The 21149-nt window shown below is 51.2% G+C and overlaps 2 protein-coding genes across 4 annotated transcripts in view; one reads left to right on the top strand and one right to left on the bottom strand.

Moving 5' to 3' along the window:
- The window catches only part of ACACA (acetyl-CoA carboxylase alpha), a 140769-nt gene extending 135904 nt beyond the window's left edge, over positions 1 to 4865 (top strand). For both annotated transcript variants that reach the window (XM_050909166.1, XM_050909167.1), the window contains 2 exons: positions 655 to 791; positions 2170 to 4865. In XM_050909166.1, the coding sequence (XP_050765123.1) occupies positions 655 to 791; positions 2170 to 2296 (264 nt within the window). In that variant the 3' untranslated portion in view covers positions 2297 to 4865. The remainder of the gene's footprint in view (positions 1 to 654; positions 792 to 2169) is intronic.
- A 6124-nt stretch (positions 4866 to 10989) lies between these two features.
- The window catches only part of AATF (apoptosis antagonizing transcription factor), a 55605-nt gene continuing 45445 nt past the window's right edge, over positions 10990 to 21149 (bottom strand). For both annotated transcript variants that reach the window (XM_050909131.1, XM_050909133.1), the window contains exon 12: positions 10990 to 11364. In XM_050909131.1, coding sequence (XP_050765088.1) covers positions 11301 to 11364 — 64 coding nt within the window. In that variant the 3' untranslated portion in view covers positions 10990 to 11300. The remainder of the gene's footprint in view (positions 11365 to 21149) is intronic.

The raw sequence follows: 21149 nt of genomic DNA, 5'->3' as shown, positions 1-21149 counted from the left end.
ATCAGGTGAAATGATCTTGCAAAAGAAAAAGAGGGGTTTGTTGCCAAGGCTTTTCAGGGATGTGGACACCCCGATCTCCTCTGCAGTGCACACATCTGCTGAAGGGGCTGTTCGGTTTCTGGGCTGGATCAGGGATCCCGTGATTGTTGGGGCACACTAACACCGGGTCAGTCTTTAGGTGATGGGGACTCCTGGGTCCCATGACAGCTTAGCACTGGGAGAAGCCCCAGATCAGCTGCATCTCTGACCACCCCTGCCCTCACCTCAGCATCAGTGGTATTTCACCAGAAGTTGGGCATCTGATCCGGGAAGGAAACTGGGATTTTAGCTGGGGCAGCTTCTGGGGCTGATGCAGCTAGTTCGGTGTCAGCCGCTGGCAGCACTGCTGCCTCCGTGGTTCCCTTTAGTCACATTTATGGAAGGAGACGCGAAAGAAATATATCATCTTTTGACTTTTGCTCGTTGTTCGTTGTGTTTATAAAAGCCACGCACACACTGGGAAAACCACAGAGGGCTGCCAGCCACGTGTTTTACCCAAGGCTGCCAATAATTGCGAGTTAAATTTCGGGAACGGTGCGTGGGGAGCGGGAGCGTGCAGGCAGCGGTGGCTGCACAGCACTGGGACACCGGGTGACACGTGCGGTTTGTTCGCAGGCGTACTTATGGGACAGTAATAAGGACCTGGTGGAGTGGCTGGAAAAACAGCTGACGGAAGAAGAAGGCGTTCGCTCAGTTGTGGATGAAAACATCAAATACATCTCGAGGGACTACATCCTCAAACAGATACGGAGGTAAGCCAACTACACACACTCTGCCCCTGCAGAACAGGGATTTTAAAAAGTTCAGCCTCTGATCTTGGCCACGTGCGCTTCCCCGGCTGAGGAAAACGGATTCATTGGCCTTCTTGTGTGGCAAACACATAAGGAGTATGTGGAAATGCAGTTTCCTTTGGAAGTGCAAATACAGGGGCAAATGTGGAGCTCCTGTGAAACAGAGGGATTTGTACAAAGTCTACATCTCCTGTTCCTCCTGCGCAGGCTGTGGTGCTGCTGTACGTGCAGGTGCCTTGAGCAAAATCACAAGCCAGCAGAGCGGAGATCTAATCCAGCAGCGCCCAAACCTCCCTGCCCATGCCCGCCCTTTACTGCAACAGGAGCTGTGAAGAGCCAGGGCACAGAAATTTCACTGCTAATGTGGCTTTTCTCCGTTTGAGACAGATAATGGAGAATTATTTTAGAGGTCTGCATACTGTGTGAAGCAAGGAGAGAAAGCAAATCTCTGAGCTGTGCTACTGCTATCAAAGTGGTGTGTTGACCGCACATGGCCAGAATATCCTTACGGCTTCCTTGCCTTTATTTTTTCTAGCCCCAGACTTCCCAGGCAAGCTACCTAGTTTCTTCTCTGCTCAATGTCATAAAAAGCCCAGCTCCCTTCAATTGCTGTTTGGAACTACACCAAATAAACCCTCAAAATACTAAAACATTGGTAGGGTATCTATTCCTCCTGCTTCTAAGAGTTATTGTGCGCATTTGCACAGACATTCATCCAGCGGAGCCAGTTGAGCCTTGTGAGCCAAACATTTTGCTAGACTTGAACAGATCGAATTTTGATAGTTTTTGTGCCTTAGACTGGAGGTCTCTTAAAGCAGCTTTGCCTCCGAGAGAGCTGGGGGAGGGCACCGAACTGCGGAGTGAAGCTCCTGTGGTTTCCGTGTCCCGTGTCTGACTCCGTAGGGCGACTCTTCCCGTCATTTCCACCAGTTTCTCCATCCGTGCTGCGGTGGACGGGGCTCTGCGACATCTGGGAGGGGGAGATGTGGATGCTCTCGGCAGCCTCTGAAGGTGCTGCTGGTGGGATCAGAGCACGCTCCAGCGCTCCTGGCCGCCCCATGTCTGCCCTGGGTCCACATGGTCCGGCCTCTCGGGCTTTCAGCCTCCGTGCGTGTCTGAGCAGGTCTGCCACCAGCAAATTCAGTGGCACAGGGACCTCCAAGCGAGCACAGCTCTTGCGCTGCTCGCAGTCAGTTCACACAAGTGCCTGCTGCCTCGTCCAGTCTCTCTTACAGACCCCATATTTCAGTCCTCCCCCCCTGGGCCTGACGGGGAGCTGTCGGACGCGCTCCGGTGCAAGTGTCGGGGCTGCCGTCACTTAACTCTCGCTTCTTTCCAGCCTGGTCCAGGCCAATCCAGAGGTTGCCATGGATTCGATAGTGCACATGACCCAGCATATATCACCCACCCAGCGAGCCGAGATCGTGCGGATCCTCTCCACAATGGACTCGCCTTCTTCAACGTAAGAGCATCGATTTCCCACACTCCCCCCTGCCCGGTACAGTGGAGGGAAAAAAAAAAAAGAAAAAAGCTCAGAATTGCCCTTTGTCTGCTCGACTGTGACCACTGTACCGAGACGGGGAGGCTCAGGGACACGCTGGAAGAGTGACATTTTTATTTTTTCAAATCAGACTGACCAGAGGAAGTGTGTTCTTTGGCCAGAGACACGAGGAAAATGTATAAACACAAGCGCCTGCGGAATTGAGTTACAGCTGTCTAACTGTACCTTATTTATTTAACAAAGTGTGACTGGACCAATGCATCAGTTCGCTGTTCGGCTGCCACCCAAAAGCGCTACAGCCAGGCAATGAAGGGTGCTCCGGTACCGTGAGGTCTTGGCATAGCAAAGCAGGGGCTCGTTTAAATTACACCCCTGTGCCCCTGCCTGCTTCTCTTTTCACAGCCCGCCTGATAGCGGCGGCTTTGTGCTGACAAGTGCCAACGTCACCCCCTGCGAGAGCACTGCTGCAGCCGATGACGGGCTCTTCCTCCCAGGAGCGGGTGGGAGCCCAAGATCCTCCCGCCTGGCGTCCTGTGGGCGAGCGGAGCCCACCGCTGAGTCAGCCCTCTTGTCTCTGTCAGCCGGTGGTGATTTGTATTATTTCAAACGTCTGTCTTGTTGCTTACTAGTAGAGGAAAAACAGTGTTTAAGGCGGCGTGGCCAGGGCTGTCGCCGTGCCCCAGGCAGGCTGCGGGGAAGGCTCCTGGGCTCCCCAGGACTGTGAAGGTGGCGGGGCAGGATTTTGGAGGCTAAATCCCCGCTCGCTTTGCCTTTGTGCCCAGTTCCTTTAGAACGGGTCAGTAAACTGTGTGAAAGGCCCTTCTAGGAGGAGGTAAAAGAGGAGACCACAACGCAGCTGCTAGGCCATTTCTGCTCTTCCTTCCCTACTTATTTTGAGGGATAACAGACACGGGCAGCCCCACTCTTGCATATACTTCATGTAAGTGCTAATCCCTTTCATACAGGTAGGTAACTGAAGCAGAAAGCAGATACAGCCTGCCAGGGTAAGGGAGGGGAAAGGACCGAGTCAGATACACCAGTGGGGTTAGAACTGCGAAAGGAAATATCAGTCTAATGCATCTGAGCAAAGTTTTTCTCCATCGCCCACCTCTGCCCTGGAGCTGGCTTGAGTGGAGCTGCCTGCACGTGGCTGGCCCTGGGGAAGGGACTGCCATTATTCACGTGGGAAGACGGAAATAAAAGTTATTTTTGGTAATCCCATTCCAATGGTCACTGTTTGCAGCCGGTCAGGAATAACTTTCTCCATGGCAGGTAAAAGTGCGGCGCCAGCACTGAGCCAGGCTGCCCAGGTCGGCAGTGGGGCAGCAGCGTAGATCACCGCAGGCTGACCCCAGCCCAGGTCCCTGGCTTATTTCTACACTTTTTTATTTTCATGGGCCTCCTGACCATAATAAAAGATGAGAGAAGCTGGAACTCTGGAGGGAAGCACAGTCAGCCCCTAACACGTAGATACTGTTATGGAACTTGGTCTAAGTAGTACTGGAGAGCTTACACCAATGATTGTCTTAAAAGTATTTCAGATTTTACAGTTCCTCTTGTAGTATAGCGTGAATCAGAGGGGATGTTTTTATGAAAGAAATAATTAATGATGATGCCAGTGCCTCCCACCTGTACGGTTTCCTTCTCAAGTGCAATGCAGCCCTTCTGCGCCTGTGGTGCCAGAGCTCCTGTAAAATGAGGTGCAGCACCGGGGGTCCCTGCTCTCCTCCCCGGGGGGACGAGCAGCAGCGGTGCAGCCCTGCCCGTGGCCAGCGGAGCTGTGTCACCTGAAGGACTAGCTTTTTCTTAATAGTTAAGAATCCTAATTTGATTTAAAAGAGGTTTTTTTTTTTCCACTAGAGCCCCCTGAACAACCCCCAAAGATGCTTTTACTTACGCCAGTGTGGGCTGCAGCAGGACACGCGGGACAGAGAGAGAATGTCTCCCCAGGCAGGACCGCTCAGGGGGCATCACGGCAGGGGTGACTCGCTGGCCACCTCCTCCACTGTCACCAGGATTTCCTTGTGGTGGTGTCACAAGTCAGTCCCTTATCCGGGACGTCTGCCGGTGTTACGGGAGAAGTCCCAGTGCCCACGGCTCCGTTTCTTCTGCTTGGGGTGGGAGCCGTCGCTGCCACAGTCTCGTGCCTGCTGGGCAAGAGCAGACCCCTCTGTTTCAGTGTTACAGGCGCTGGGTCAGGCTCCACTTAATTTGGGGGTAAAGTAGCTCCAAAAAAACAGCCGTCCGGTAACGTCGGAGCTGGTCTGAAGTCAAAGTCCAGCACTAGCCCTGGGAGCCCTGTGGAGGTCCGGGCCTGCAGCAGCAGCGGGGCAGCGTCACCGGCCAACGTCCCGGCCGTTCTCCCCCAGCCCCGGCTGTGGCCGCAGTGCCGGTGCTGCAGTGCCGGTGCCGCAGGCGTGCGGGTCAGTTACCCAGCGGGGCGGGGGCGGCAGGGAAACCACCCTCGGTACATACGGTTCTCGCCGGTGCTGAAGTATTTCACTTACCTCAATTTCTTTTAATAAAAAGAATAAATTACACCTCTGTTGCCGGGAGTGGAAATCTGTCACCCCTTGTCCTGAGTGCCCCTCGGGGAGCTCTGTTCTTGCCTTAAGGAAAAACAAGGAGTTCTATGCGGCACCTCTCGAACGAGGTCCGGTGGCCGCCGATGCGGGGAGGACGGAGCCGCAGTCCCTCGTGGTCTTGGCTGTGCCCCTCGCCTCAGCCGCTCGGGCTCACCACAAAAACACTGCCTCTCGCCTGGCCCCTGTTGCTGCTCTTGTGCCTACCCACGGTCAGACTCTGCAGGTGCTTGAAATAAACCTTCTGAGATGTGACCTCGCAGGGCAAAGCCCGTCCCGACACCTCGGCCAGCCAGAGACAAGCGGTACTCGTACAAATCGGGCACGAGTATTTACCTTTCTCCGCTTTGCATCCTCGGTGGCTGCAGGAGCTGGGCGGCCGGCGCCGAGCCGTGCTGGAGCTGCGGGTGCCGGGGCAGAAGGACCAGCTCCTCGTCCCACCGCGGGCTCTGGTCTCTGCCCACCGCTCCGGGTGTAACTCCCGGCCCACAGCCGCCATCCCAGCCAGCCGTTAGCGGGTCCTGTTCCTCCTCCACGGATTTCTTGTCTTCTTTAACTGAAACAGAAAAGAAAAACCCAGCCCCAGCCATTGCCTCCAAGGGTGGTGGGAGATCTTCCATGAACGCTCTCCCCGGAGCTGTTCCGTAGGCAGGGACCTGGTCAGCAGGAGCCCACTGGGAACGCCGCGGCAGGCCCTTCGGTTGAGGGGTGTCCCCTGCTAACCTGGGGGCTCGGTAAACACCAATGCCTCTCAGAAGCTCCCCACGTCGAAGGTGAGGATTAGCGTGACGTTAAATTGGACCACGTTAGCAAACACAACTCCAGCAGTTATTTTTCATGCATTTTTCAAACCGGAATCCTGATAGTTAATCACCTTAACAAACGTAATATAATTGGGGGTGGGTGAGGGGACGGACCCTACTGAACTCCAGAAACGCATTTAAAACTCTTTAGCCTAAAATATCTACATATTAAAATGCCAAGAAAAGAAGTACCAAAGCTGTAAGCTCTCAAAAGCCCAAGATCAAAGTGCCATCATCTTTTAATGTAAACCTTTTGTTGCATCAACAGTCTTAAGAGGGATGAGAGACATCAAAATAAAAACTGAGACAAACTGTGGCTTTGTAGCTGTTTTTTGTTTTAGTCTCCTCTCAATTTGGGCCATGAAATAGGTCAGCTCCATTACTGATCAGCCTTCCCACAAATATTTAAAACAAATTGAATTGCACACCCAATACCCATCACAATTACGCCAGGCACAATAACTAAATTAGCAATTCAACAAAATAATTGGAAATGCGATTCTCTCTATTCCACAGCCTCCCTCAGGGGTTTGGCCGATCTATGGGGGGAAAACTCTGCTTTACTAATTCTGCAGCTAATTAGAGACACACTTGTAAATGAAGTTGTTTGTCTGAAAGTTGAAATTCTTTGCTATTGTGGGGTTGGGGGAGAGGATTAACAACACAACCCCTCTGTCCCCCCCGTCGCACACACAGTTCCCCAATACACCACCCAGTTGCTGTGCAATGTTGTGCAAAGGTGTAATGCCCATTTGTGTAGGTACTAATTAGCAGCTGTATCATGAATTGATAAAGAATTAATATTCTATTGGGGGGGGGAATATCTCACTTCCTTGCTGTTAATTGGCAGCATTAGGAAAACTGAGTGGAAATCACCCTGGTTATCTGTGCCCTTATTAAACAGCGCTCAACGCTGCTGCCCGTGCCGCAGCCCCGCGATATCGGACGCCATCGCTCTGAACCCGCCACGGCTGCTGGTGCTGCCGCTGGGCCACGGGGCAGGAACTGGGTGAGCAGAGCCTGCCCCAGTTCACCCAGACTGGGGGTGCTGGGGTGTAACGCACAGTCCAGCCTCCCCCCCACGCACACGTAACCCCCTCCCCGGCCGAGCGACTGTCCGTTGTGCGCGCTGGGGGCTGCAAGGTGCCCTGCAAGGCACCCGCTGCCGCCCAAGCTGCGCCTGAGGGCCGAGCTGCGGGGCCGCCGGCTGCCCTGCTGCTGGACACGGGCCCGTCACCACTGGAGCCTCTCCGGGCGGTGGTTCTGATGAGTTGTTACTCAGGGATTACACAGGCTGCACTTTCTCCTGCAGCACAATCAAATCCAGGCGAGGGAGCGTTTTCATGCCAGGAATAAAGCACTGCCCTTACCAGCAAGGTCAGCAGATGAAACTGGCCTCATAAGCTGACGCTGCCGGCCCAGGTTCTCCCCGTGTATCGCACTACCCAGGTGGGGGGGAGATGGCAGGGAGAAAAGCCTGCTTAAACACTGATAAGTAAATTCAAAAGCATGCTTAGTAGGGCTTTGACTCTTATCTCTTCAAACAATACAAACGAGAAGTTATCACCACATTTAAAGTGTTTCATATTACCCTTTTAACATTACATCCAGCTCGCTCTCAAAAAAAAAGAAGAAAAATCAAGTGCCCTGGTGCTACAACGGTAAAGGACACAGAAGTCAAACTGGAAAGGGGTGCCAGAGCTGCAGCGCGTACCGGCAGCGCCTCAGCTACAACGAGAGGCCGGACAACTTGCCAGCACAGCAAACCCCAAAGCGGGAGAGGGACGTGGTGCTTTCTGTTCAACATCCTTAATGCCTGCGCAGACAGCGCGAGCAGCGTGAAACCATTCCGCCGACACAAACTTTGGAGCAGCCAATTTCCTCCCCTTGATGCCTTTCAGAATTGTGGTTATTAAACCATGAGGTTTTAATGGTGTTGGAAGACCACCCAGCTTTGCTGCTGCTCCGAAAAGAAGGACAGGTACAGTTCTAACAGGTGGGGACACACGCCTTGACTCTCAGCGGGCGGATTGTGCCAACACGGCATGGCTGAAGGTGCTGCCGCGTCACACGGGTTTCTGCCTGCTGCTGGGGAGCTGGAATTGATGGGGGGGGCCTGGACGGAGGGGACAGGACCTGACATATTGCCAGGATTTGCCCTGGAAGATGCTTACACCCAGAGGAGGAGGCCTGTAGGTGTAGCCCTCCACACTGGAGCAGCCCACTGACAGGCATCACACTAAACTAAACGAACTGGCTCACTAACGAACACGGGATTGCTCACCATACCTTGGTACAGGCGTCTTCTTAAAAATCAGCCCTTCCCTGTAGCCACGGACCCTTTGGGCCCTTCTCCCCGCAGCTCCCCGGACGGTGCTTCGCCTGTGACTCTCGCAGCTTGCGTGAGCTTCGTGGGAGGGACGAGTGTCGCTGCTGGGCTCTTTGCTGTACGTAAGGTCGTTAGTGGGATCCTGAAATAGAAAGGGCAGCAGAGAGGAGCCAGCGGTGACATTTAGTGCGTTTCCACCTGGCAAATTTTGACCAGAGAGCTGCGAGCTGGAGGGGGACGGGAGAAATCAATGCCCTTCCCTGAGCGCTGCAGCTACTGCTTCGCTGCAAGTGAGCATAAAGATTTATTCACCTATGATATGTACGTGCTCCACGCAGAGTGAATACTCGCCTTGGCACTTATTTTCTAAAGCCAAGAAAAATCCTAATTCTTCCACAGGGCAGGGAGCCCGGCCTCCGCTGCTGCCTCTCCCTGCACGGATCGAGAGGGCCAAGGACCAGCACCAGCGAGGAACAGGGAAAGGAAAAGCTCCGATGGCTTCGCAGAGCCAGCAGCTCCTCCTGGCACAGCCAGCGCTGAGGCACCGGGCCCACGGCTGCCTAAAGAACAGGCAAAAATCCAGGTAGTACTCTTGGGAGCACTGGTCGGAGGAGCTGTGCTTAACGACATTATCATCACACTTTTTCTTCCCTGCTTTAAAAAAAACAAACCAAAGAGAGTCACAAAAGAAACCTGGGGTAGCGCACCGCCTCCTCGCCCAAAGGAAGCCCTCCTGTAGCTGGTAGCTGGCCCCTCACGCCACGCTGCCCGGGGCTCCCCAGGCTGCTTTGTGCAGAGGCGGCAGAATTCAGCCAGAACGGATCCAGACACAGGTGCGGGGCTTTTTCTGCTTTTAAACCCAGGATTTCACCCACCCACCCACCCACCCCTGCTCAAGGCAAGTCTCTGCAGCTGAGCTGGCTCGCCCTTGCTGTGCTGGGCTCTTTGCTCCCTACAACACTGAAGGTATTGGGAAGCTATTTATTGGAAGCAGGTGACTAGAAGGGAGACTTAATTCTGTAATGATGAGGTGCGAAAATGATTAATTAATATCAGCTCTGCAGACAGCTCCAGGGACACAGCGAAGTGCAATAATGCAGCTACAGAGAAAGTCTTCTAAAAGGGAAAAAAAAGGGTGAAACTGTGTTGTAATACATCCCATTTTAAGCAGAGGCAGGACGCGGGGAGCAGCACGGCAGGAGCAGAGGGAAAGGGGTCATCGCCGCGAGGAGACACAGTCCCGTACAGCGTGGGATCGTCTGCTCCTGCACGCTGGGCCTCGTCTGCCGGGGAAGCACGGGTCGTGGAGCAGGCTTCCCTCCCTGTGATCTAACCTGTTACACACTTAAAAACAGAATGTATTTTTAATTAAGCTTAATAAGAAAAAGTAATTAAAAAAGTAAAATTTAGTTGTCCACTGAAAAGCTGGTAAGGGAAAAAACCCGAAAAATACCCCGTGTGTTACAATGAAGTTCAGACACGGGGCTTTTCAGCTGGTGAACAAAAATGTAACCGCTACTGCAAGCCTTTACATTTTCGTGATGCGTGCTGGGCGTCATCAGCACAACGCCCACGGCTCAGTCGCTGCTGAGCGGCTGCAGCGGCCACCCTGCACCTGCAGGAAGCAGCTCAGCTCGGCGGTGACGAGCCCACAGCACCGTCCGGACGCTCAGAGATGCAAAGCTTCCCCGTGTCAGGAACAGGACCTCGTGGGGCGAGGGTCTCATCCCACCAGCACCCTGATCCCTGTGAACTCGCTGTCCCGAGCCCGAGCGGGGCTGCAGCCCTCGGCACCCCAGGGACTGCCGGGGGACGAGCTCCAGCTGCACAAGAAGTTTCCAGCCCCCGTCCCGCAGCGCTCCTGCCTCTCCGTCTTTAAAACTCCCTGCGCGTTCTGGCCGTTTGCTGCTCGCGCGGCTCTGGCTCCGTGCAAAGCGACGCCGAAGACGCCAGAGAAGTAACGCTGCGGTGGCGGGGCTGAGAGAGGCCGTGGCTGCTGGTACGTCCTCTGCACTGATCATGCTCAGACAACCAGTTTACAAAGCGTTTTAATTGGATCGCGCCAAACACAAACCAAAGACAGCGCAGTTCACGTGCTCACAAGCGACGGCCACCTCACGCACACATATATGCACGTATTATTTACGCAAGATAACCTCCATTTCAGACTGATCACAGCAGGCTAACAAATTCCCCTTCCGGGATTTAATCTCCAGCTTCTGACTTTTGGATATAAAAACCCCACCAAACCCCTCAAGTGAGTCATCTCCTCTGGCCAGTTTTACATTCGTGCTGGCATCCTTCCACAGCGTGTCATGGTGATGATGAAGACAGGATGGCTCAGAGTCATGATCAGCAGAAATAATTAAGTGTACAGGATCAATGCTGGACTGAAAAATTCACCGATAGGTTCTAATTGCAGAGCCATCCCCAGACGTACCCCCCGTGCTGAGCTCATCGCCAGTCAGCAAATGTCCCTGTGTGCAGCGAGCGCTCATTCAGAAACGGGAGCGTGAAGGGGGAGCTCCGGCTGTCGGCAAGGAAGAGCACCTTTTCTCTGTTTTAAGGCTGTGTTAATTATGTAAATGACATTTAAATCCTCTTGACTTGGTGAAAAATAAAGTCACACATTCCAGATATGCAGCCAACGACCAGAACAGCACGCTTAAATGCCCCCCCCTCCCCGAATCCCCCAAATAAAAACCTCTAGGGATTTAACACAAACGTGGGTGACCTGATTGCAGGGGGGGCTGGTGGTCCCTGCCGGTCTGAACCGCATGTCCCTCCCCGCAGCAGAACACCGTGCCCATGCTGAGCAGATTGCAAAATCAAGGTCAGGAATTTAAAAGAGAATAGTTAAAAATGGATTGTCTTTGGGAGGAAGCAGAGTTCATTTTGAAGCTAGAGAGGAGGGCGTTTAGCCAAGCTAAATGTCTACCCCCTCCCCTCTTCTTTCTGAGCCTGTGTGATTTAGCAGTAACCGTATTTGATGTTCCCTCCGGGAGGCTTTCAGGAACAAACCAGAGCTGGAGAGACCTTGCTCGGGGTGCTCCCCGGCAGCACCCAGCGACCACAGGAGGGCAGGGCCAGCAGCTGCCCAGACGGAGGAGATGTCACGAGCCGGGGCAGCGTCCGGCGCAGGGAGCGGTGCCCCTCGCACTCCGGCCGGGCCGGGGGCGTGCGGTGCGGTGCGGTGCGGTGCGGTGCGGTGCGGAGCGCTGCCGGCGCGGTCAATCCTGGCGCGAAGGCCCGACGCTAATTCTGCTCGGGTTCTTCGGGACTCGTCATTTTTCCAAACAGCGAACGATAAAGCTCCGTCCTGGGGAAAGGAGGAAGGAGGAGAGGGGAAAAGTTACTTTTCAAGGTCAAAACGGAAGGAAGAGGCTGCCAGCAAAACCATCCACTCCTTAAAATGTAAAGGCCTTGTGTAATTAAAAATGCATTCAACAATCTTTATTAATAAACACAGGCAAAGGGGAGAACTTGCATAAGACCAATCACACACAGTACAGAAATATGTAAATATTTCAGTGTGCCTGGATACCATCTCTCTAGAGAACGAGGTTTTCTATAAGTTTGCCCTTTACAGACAGGCTCTTCAAGTAAGAAAACAAGACTGAACATTTTAATAGGATGTATGAGACCGCAGAGCCATAAGGAGGATTCAATCAGGCAGTCTACGTGGGACTATAATTTAGTTTTCATACATTTTCTTGGACTTGACGGTACTTGAAAAACAATGAAAATGACCCAGCAACAAGGTTCCAATTAGTATCACACATGCAGCAATTCTGATAACAGGAGCAAGTTTCCCTTTTAAAAAAAAGAAAAAAAAGTGGGCTGGTGTTATTTATCTTTAATTTTAGAACCAAAGTAACCTGAGAAGAGATGGGGGAAAGGAGAGAGCATTTTTATAAATCATGCATTTCTGGAAATCAAGGAAAAAGCATCAGGAGAGCCTTATTTTCCACATATGCACTTTCTAAAGCAACGGCCTGTTGTAAGAGGACGGCACACACAGAGCGGAGTGTTGGCTGCACGGAGGATGGGATTTTTCCTTCAGAGCACAGCAACAACCATCAGCGTTATTAGAGCAATAACCAGACGATCCCATTGCTGTGGGCCAGCGTCTCAACGGTTCGTCAGGGCCGGCGCCCGGGAAAGCAGCTCCTGCAGAAGCCGGGCCAGGAAAACTGTCAGGACAGGCAGAGAAAAGAGACTTCTCCACCGCTCAAGAACGAGTAAAAGCACGGCTTCAAAGGATGACATTCGGACCTGACAGAGATACTGTGATTTTGGCTGCCTCCTCAATTACGACCACAACGGGGACCACTCTCGCGAGGGGCTGCTTTGATGCCTTGCTCCTTCACCGATCGATAAAAGATGGCAACTGGTTTGAAAACTGTCTGCTTCTTGCAGACACTTCCACAGAAGAAAGTTACCTGTCAGCCTCGTGAAAGAAGGAACTTCGAAGTTTTGAACAGTGACGGCAGAAAAACGCCAGCCGTTAATCCCAGGAAGACAAGGAACAAAGTATCCGTTCCAGCAGCGCAGGAGGATGGACAGACGTGCACGGACCACTGAGACAAGAAACCCTTCTAATTCACAGGGCCACATCTCTTAAATTAATTTTAATTTAGAAGCTAATTAAGCAATCAGCTGCTCTACCCTCAGAAAATGAGTCTGTGGTGAGGGATGCATCTCCTTACCTAAGAAAATGGTCGACACGGTGTTTTGCGTGCAAAGCTCAGCTGAGCCTGCGGGACCACAACTGGAGTTTCTGTCTTAAATCAGGAGTGTGCACACAGGTTTTGGCAAGTTTAACACAAATGCAAAATCAAAACACTTCTAGAAAACAGAACCGATACATGAAAAGCTGAAAACTTTGACACTTAAAAGAAAAAAACAGAGGGAGAGGAATGCCTTACCCAAGCCTACAACATTTCCCATCTTTCCTGACTATCAACTGATAAACGTAACTCGCTTTTGCTGTTTCAACTGAGGAATCAGACGGCAAGCGGCACCACTGCCAACAAGGACGTTGCGACTTTAAGGCTCCGTCAAGTGATCGGAAGGAAGATGCAGAGCGATGCTATTCAGTCCTCCGACAATCACGGCCCTCCAGCCTTGCTTCGCCGGCTCGGCTCAGACCCCGTCATTACACTGAGCAAACGTTTCCACTTGTGCTGCAATCTCGATGAAATTCCTGGGCAGCGCGCAGCGGTTCCTGTCCGCAGCGGGGTTCACGTGTCGGGAGCAGAGAGGGAAACGCTGAAACCGGTGTTTTGATAGAAGATCATTTCACACTCAGGTGGGCAAAGCTGACAAACGCTCGCGGCTTGCTCCTGTCAGAGGAGGCTGAGCGGCTCGGGTACTTTTAACGAAACGTCACCGATTTCATTCTTTCTCCCCTCTCTCTGGTATACGCCTCGTTTTAAAAAGGGCAACTTAATTGCATTGAGGAAAACAATCTAAGGAAGGTAAATGACAATACCAAACGCACCCACTTCGTTGGCTTCCAGCCCGCAGGTGCAGCAGCGGGAGCCACACAAGGCCTCGGGGAGCTGACAGCGGCAGACTCCCGCCTGTTCACTCCTGTGCCAGAGGAGAGCATCTCTGCAGAGAAGAACCCTCCCGGCAGCCAGCAGGCTCTCGCGGCTCCTCTTCTCGGGATTGTTTCCGTTTTCGCTTCCACCGTAGGGATGCTGCTGTTGCCCCGGCTCAGGGCTCAAAGCCTCTGGTCTGTGCAGCTCCTGCAGTTTGTTTGTTCTAAGGCACGTGCTGCGCACAGGCAGCACAGGCGCTAACCAGACAAGTTCGGTTCTCAGCTATTAAATAAGACCCAGCTCGCGCACACGGACTCGCTCCCACCCCTTCGTGCTTTGCTAAGGAACACCACGGTCTCTGCACATTGCCAGCGCTCTGTGTGCTCTCCCACAGATTTTGTACAGCCGACCTAAACACCATTTCAGATCTTAGTCCTGATCCATCACGCGGCTCTGCAGGCACGGCTGTTGCTTGGGAGGATCCGCTGCTCCCACTGCAGATGGCTCCGCTGCCCTCCACCGACGTTAACTGGCCAGTGTGGGGATATTCTTTGTCCTGGCTATAAACCTCACACTCTCCTCTGGCCACTGAGCCACTTGGGCAACACAAAAGACTGGGCTGAAGAAATCCTGTTTTGCAGCCTGTGTAAGCGCTGCCAGGGGCACGAATCCGCTCCCAGGCAGACCCTGTTCAGCCTGACCACTGCACACCCTCGCAGCAAACTGCAGGCGGGTCTTTTCCTGCTCCTCTTCCACACCCTGGTGCCAGCGAGCAACAGAATCTGCTTTTATTTTGTCCACAAGCCTCACCCACAGGTAACAGGCTTCAAACCTTCCGGCTCCGCTGGCTGCTTGCCAAACACACCTCAACGGCGTTTTGCAAAACTCAAAGGGGACTTGCTCCCAAACGTCACCTCCACCGCGCAGAGGGGCTCCCGGCTGCAGTTTCTCTACAATACACCCTTCTCCTCTTACACATTCATTCATTTTTTTACAGTCCTCTGTAAGTTCAAATAGAATGTGCACATTCTGGGGAACCCCATAGAAACTAGCCAAAGACAGCAAGAGTTTCTCTGTTTTCCTGGTGAGCGGGCAAAAGCCAAAAGTAATGTTTCTTTGCTGCCTGCCTTGGCGTTTCCCACTGGTGGAGAACCAGTCTCCGCAGGTTTTTGTCTTCATTTTTGTTTTCTGATAGTCTTCTGATGGGTACAAGAGTTCAGGGATCAATGCTGAATTTGCTCCAAACCTACAGGTTTTAAATAAACAGCCATTTTTCAAGCAAGCAGGGCCCAGGGAGACTTCAAGTAAGAATTTGTCTTCGCCGGCCGAGAAATGCTGCCAGCTCTGACAGACTCTCACTTTTCGCGCCCCAGGTTTCAGGGGTGCAAAGAGGGGCTGCACCCGCAGCCGCAGGCAGGCAGGCCCTGCAGCGCGAGCCCAGCACCCCCAGAGCCCCCATGCTCCCGGGCACGATGCTGGTAACCTCTGTTGAAGTAAAAATTCAAGTGGAGCTGTTTGGATAATAACACAGCATGGGCAGACACCCTGGAAGAGAGTGACAGGAGAAGGAGGGAAATCAGGTAACCCCACCACCCCTGAAACAGAATAAATATTTCACCCTGCAAAAAAAAAAAAAAAACCCAATCTTTTTTTTCCTCTTCTCATCATCTAGGCCACCTTTCTTCTACAGCATCTCCCCTCAGCAGGATTTAACCATGCATAGAGTAAAACTCATCAATCCTCCAGGTTTAACCTTGTCTCTGTTTCAATTCACCAGGGTAAGTGTGGATTTTAATACTTTCAGCCCCCTTAAGGCTACGCATAATGAACTTGGATTTTGGTTAAAAAATATAAAATTTCTCTCCTCCACCCACATATATTAAATATCAGACTTGAGCCACTGAGTTGAAACAACCCACCCCACTGCAAGTCCACTACCTCCAGATGAAGGGAAGGTGACTTTAGCACAAAGAGGTACTGGTCTTAGCAATATGCTGAGGAATAACCTATGCGAGTAATTAACAGTACTTACACCTCAGGTAGAGAGTGTGGAAGAAGCAGGTCGATACAGGGGTCTTCCTTGAATTAAAATTTAACTTACCCTTTATTGCAACCTACAAAAGCAAGTAATGAGCACTAACATTTTTATTTCTTTTAAACTGTCATTTAGGCTGTAGAGGGGATAATTACCTATTTCCACTGTAGTAAGGTTTTATCACCCTTAGTGAGGCATTTTCTAATTTAATATTTTTACTATATTATCATAAAACCTGTTTCTGGAAAAAATGATCACGAACCACACAGCCATTTGCCATAAAACATGTGTGTGTAAGTACCTTGGCTTAATTATTTATGCATTTCTTCCGAGCGGACTCCAAAGGCAGAGGAGGGCACAGGTGCTCGATGCAGCGGGAGCGCCGTGCCCAGGCACTCACCCCTGCCCACCTCCAGCGCCCGCTCCACAGGCACCTAGAAAGTTTGTGCAGCCCCTTCTTTCAACGCACCAGCAATCTGAGACAAAAGGTATACGTGAGGGAGGTGGTTTACTCTGCTCTCCGTGCCCCTGCGCAGTCAGAAGAATCCTGTTTTCGGTGCAATTCGCAACTCGGTTGTGGCTACGCTGGTTTTGCGGGAAGAGGAAGGAAGGGATGCCCCCGCGCTGCCCACCACCCCAGCCACGCTGCGGACCCTGGGGAGGGCATTCCCCGCGCAAAACCCAAGCCAGCAGCTTGACTGTCTTCCCATTCACGGCTTAACACGTGCACAGCCCTTGGCATGGTCACAGCAACGCTTGGGGCTGCGGGGAGCCCCCGTCACGGCGCTGCGACGTGCGCTTTGCAGACAAAGGATCCGGCTGCGCGCAGAAGAGGTGCCAAGGCCCGGCTCAACCTGAGCCCCCCCTGTGCAGCCCCCACTCCACGGCACTGCAGAAACGCTGACCGGCTCCCCACCATGCAAACTGGTGATTTCATGTCAACAGCAGTATTTTAAAAAAATAAATAAAAGGAACAGCTACTTCACACAGTGAGCTTTGTGTGCTAATTGACCAGTGGACCTTACCACCCGCCAAATCCCAGGTATTGCTACTACACGCATTTTATAGGCAAAATCCTCGCAACAGAGAGCAAGGAAACACACACAGAGAGGGCAGGAGTGCCTTGGGTGAATATTAATAGCAATAGCACGTTTGATAAATATATGAATCATCAAAATATAAGTCATAAAAACTGTTAACAGTTCCCCAGAAATCTACTTTGCCCATCTGCAGTAGCACTATTCCACCAAAGACAGAAAAGGGAAAACAAATACATACCTGCACATGGGAGGGGAGAACAGCTAATGCTGTACTATTTCATGTAATTATAGTCATGTTACTTCTTTTTTTTAAATATAGTTCTGTAAACTAGTAGAAGAACAATATTAAGGGGGAAAATTCAGTCTCTGCTGGGTTTTTTTCAGAGTGTTATTAATATAGCAATACTGCATGAGTCACTGCTGTGCTGTTTTAGTAAAAATACCCTCCAACAAATTTCTCTACCTTTTCCCATGTACCTTTTACTTCTTCTCTTCTTCCAGGCCAAAAAAAAAAAAAAAAAAAAGATAATTTAGAATATGCCACAAGCAGTACTGAAATAACTATACCTACCCCATTCCTACTGACATCCTCCATTGGGAACAATGAATTTTTAATTCACAAAAACTGGCGGAAGATAGAACATGAACACCCACGAAGAAAGGGAGGATGAGAAACACCGCCTCCTGATGAAAACTGACGCTGGCTGTAGATGGCTGATCATTTTCTTGGAAAACTTTGTCTGTATCCTAAGAAACCTTTTGTCCAGCGGTGTGAAGTTCAGATTACTAGGTGCCCAGCAAGCAGAGCAGGTACCCAGGAAGATAAAACAAGCTGAAGCCCTTTATTTCTCAATTTCTAGTCGAAGGCATTACCCTAAATCAGCACGTGGGGTGTGGGATTTGGCTCTGTATTCACACACCTTCCAACATGCATTCCCCACTCGGGTACTTCCACAGCGACAAACCCATGCTACGGTCGATGACGCGGAGCAAAAGAAGCAGCAGCAATCATCAAAGCAGAATTAAAATACCCACGTCTTTTAAAGCGAGGGGCCTGGAACGCAGAGCAGGGCGCTGCTGGGTGTCCGGCGTGCGGTGCGGTGCGGTGCGGTGCGGTGCCGGCAGCGTGGCACTGGCCAGGAAGGCAGGCCCACGAGATGGCACTCTCTCACTCGCTTCCCCGCCACGGCCCAAAACCGGAGCGCACAACTCCGGCTATAAATTACACAGCCAGACGGCTCTCATCACCGTGCCCGGCGCTTGAAGGAGATTCAGAAAGGTCTGCCGCAATTCCCTCTCGCTCAGGCAGGTCAGGATTGGGTCCTTCAAGTCTGTGCAAATGCTTTTAGCCCCACGGCTTTAAATTATGAAAGGTGACATGTGACCTCTGGTTTGTCTCATGAGACCAGGCACAAGATTTATAAATATTTCAGAAAGCTTAGGTTCTTGCCCTAAACAAAGGGACTCTGCACATTTTGTGAGGCTGGATCTGGGGATGGGGTGGGGAGCGGGAGGACAGCAGAGAGACAGAAGGGCTGCTGCTCAAGGTACCGTCCCCCAAACTTAACCAGACCTGGGGTTCAGACCTGCCATCTCTGTCACCAATTCTGAACGTTTCCCCTTTACACCAGCACACATCTGCCTATTCACCAGCCTTGAGCTCAGGACAGCATTAATGGCAGCAGAGATGGAACCCCTCTCATCCTGATTTTTGTCCCAATAGCATTCATGTTTTCGTATGAGCTTTTACAGCACAAAGCATAAAAGATGTGGACAAGTGGCTGGAGAAGTAGGAAAACAGAGGGACGTGCAGAAACCTCCAGCTTGCTCCGCTGGCATGCTTTCCAGCAGCTTTAATTTCCCCATGAAATTCATAAAATGTTGCCTTCTCAGTCTCTGTTTTTAGATGGGTATTTGAGCAGAGCAGCCACTATAATGCGGCATGTGAAGGGCCCTGTGCAGACGTGCACACAGGCGCACGGAGGGGACCATTCTTTGTGTACCTTAACATCCCATATTCCTAGGATGATTTCCCTCTTTCACAGCTTGCCTGTTTTATAACAGATTTGATGCAGGAGAAGACAAATTGTCTCACAAAGGAAGGACGACAAATCATCTTGCAGCTCTTAACAGGTTATTTTTTTTCCCTTTAAAAAGGAAATTTCCATAACAGAGGCGTCTGTCTTCTTACTAGGGATGTCAAACATCAAATGTTGGGACACGATGATTTCAGCCCATTGGCACTAAGCGGGGTCACGTATACCACTTCACTACTGCCAGCTTCAAAACATACAAAAATTCCTTGTTCAAATACCAGCCCTTCTAACAACTATGGTTAAAAGCGATATGGGATACTTAACTGCATCTACATGAGCTGACTTCTAAGGCTAAGTCAAAGGTTAGGGGGATAAAATCCACCAAACAATACGATACACAAAGGGCAGAATGATACCGAAGCCACTGTGCCTCGGGACCAACAGTCAAGCCAAGCAGATTTAGTTTCACAGGACAACACGTGCTTTTTTTCTTGGTTCCCAGTACAGCTCAGGTCTTCCCCGCACTGAGCACCAGGCTCCCGACTGAGCCAGCTCAGGGTGTGCAGCAGGGTACACATCACCTCCCCAGGAGAGTCCATACATCTCCCCCAAGAGACCGGAGAGGGCCCCTGCCATACCAGGGGGCTCTTCCAGAAGCCCCAGAGCCCAGGTAGGCAGCTTGCCCTCCCACCCGCAGCCTCATGCCAGAAACACCAGTTTTCCCCAAAATGTCAGAGCACTGCACACTCCAAGAGATTGCCCTCCCCATTAGCGCTACTCCCTTTGTTTCCCAAAACAAAGCCAATACAAAGCAGGACAACCTTTCTTCCAGGCTGTGTCTACATAAACTTAGAATAATTTTTCTCACACCAACACGGTCACCCGAGGTTTGTGCCATGCAGCACAGAAGCTGCTGGTTCAGTTGTTCTGGAAAGAAGGGCTTTGCTTCCTTTCAGGGACTTCTGTCGTGGTGAACGTAATGGATTGACAATCGCAGAGCCCAAATTCCTCCATTAATCTAGTCTCATGGTGTTTTAATACCCAAAGTACAAAGTGAGCTAAGTTAAAGGCTGGTATTTCACCAACCTTTTTTTTTTTTTAATATTAAACTCTTATGTCATATAAGTAAATTAATCTTTTAATACCAGGACTTGCTACTATGTATCCCCCTCTGCTTGCAGCAAGACACACTGTGACAAAGCAACTGCACTAAGTCCAAGAGTGAGAATGCTGATTGGGAAAATACACAATGTCCTGGCTGAAACCAAGGGAAATGCCCTAATCCAGACCTCACTGGCAGCTGGATAATAGTCTTAATTCAGCTTCCCAGCAGGCACTGGTCTGCTCGTGCAAGAAAAAGAGTGGGCTGGATGCTCTTCTACCAAGAATGACCTGAGGCCAACGGGACTGTGGAGTCATGGGCTTAATTTCTTGCATTTGGCTGTGGGATTTCAGGCAGTGATTCCTGCCCTGAGCCCAGTTCTGCTGCCTTCCAAGTCTGCACTTCCAAAGTCAAACAAAACGTACCACCACAGGTGTGGAGAGACTGTTTATATACATATGTATATACATACAGGTATCTATATAGTAATGCTAAGTACAGTGCGCTGGAAATACCTGGTCAGCACTTGACCACGTGCTAAAAAAGAGGGAAAAAAAGCAAAGGAAATATACTGTGATCAGCCCTACAACGCATGGGCAGTACACAGGAGCTGGGAGAAGGGAGCCACAACACGGACATGCATCCCTAGCGTGAAGCCCCAGTTGCCTGGGGTTCCTACAAACCAAGGACATGACAATAAGGTAACTTCCACCACAGGCAAACAGGTTATCTGGCTAAACTAACACCATCAGCTGGTGGTGTGTGATCAATACTGCCCGAAGGCAGGGACCAGTTCACTAACTGGTGACAATCACAATGTTGAGAGGTGTGAGAAGAGCAGGGGAAATTTCCCCAGCTCCTGGAACAGCTTCCGTGCCTCACGCTGCGGGTGGAACTGCATGGTTTGACACAGTCCCATTACAGCCATCTTCTTCCCTCTAATTTGGCTCATAACGGATGCAAAGTCCTCCGTAATGAAGAACCATTTGCCGAGGTAAAAAGCAACCTATCTAAAAGCCCATATATTCTCCCCCACTTTCACTCAGTTATAAATCCCTGTTCTGAATTTCAGCTTGCACTTGAGAACACGTCTCTTTTGTCCTGCCTGACTTTACTGCAGAAAAGCCTCCTTTTGCCTCCCATTGCTGCACTGGGTGCCATCTTTAATGATGATGTATGGGTGTCCTTTTCCTCAGCGGTGCTGTGGGGAGGGGGTCAAACATGTGACACCGCCAGCATGTGTATCAACAGCAAATTATAAACCGTGTCAATCCAAGTTAATGCAAAGCTGTAATCCTCTTTAACAAGAGATCAAATCAGTGCCATGAGTTATGTTCATTCTGTA

This window comes from Gymnogyps californianus, chromosome 20, assembly GCF_018139145.2.
Source record: "Gymnogyps californianus isolate 813 chromosome 20, ASM1813914v2, whole genome shotgun sequence".
Classification (NCBI taxonomy): Eukaryota; Metazoa; Chordata; class Aves; order Accipitriformes; family Cathartidae; genus Gymnogyps; species Gymnogyps californianus.
Note: the sequence above shows the minus strand (reverse complement) of the source record. Positions and strands in the feature narration are given on the sequence as shown.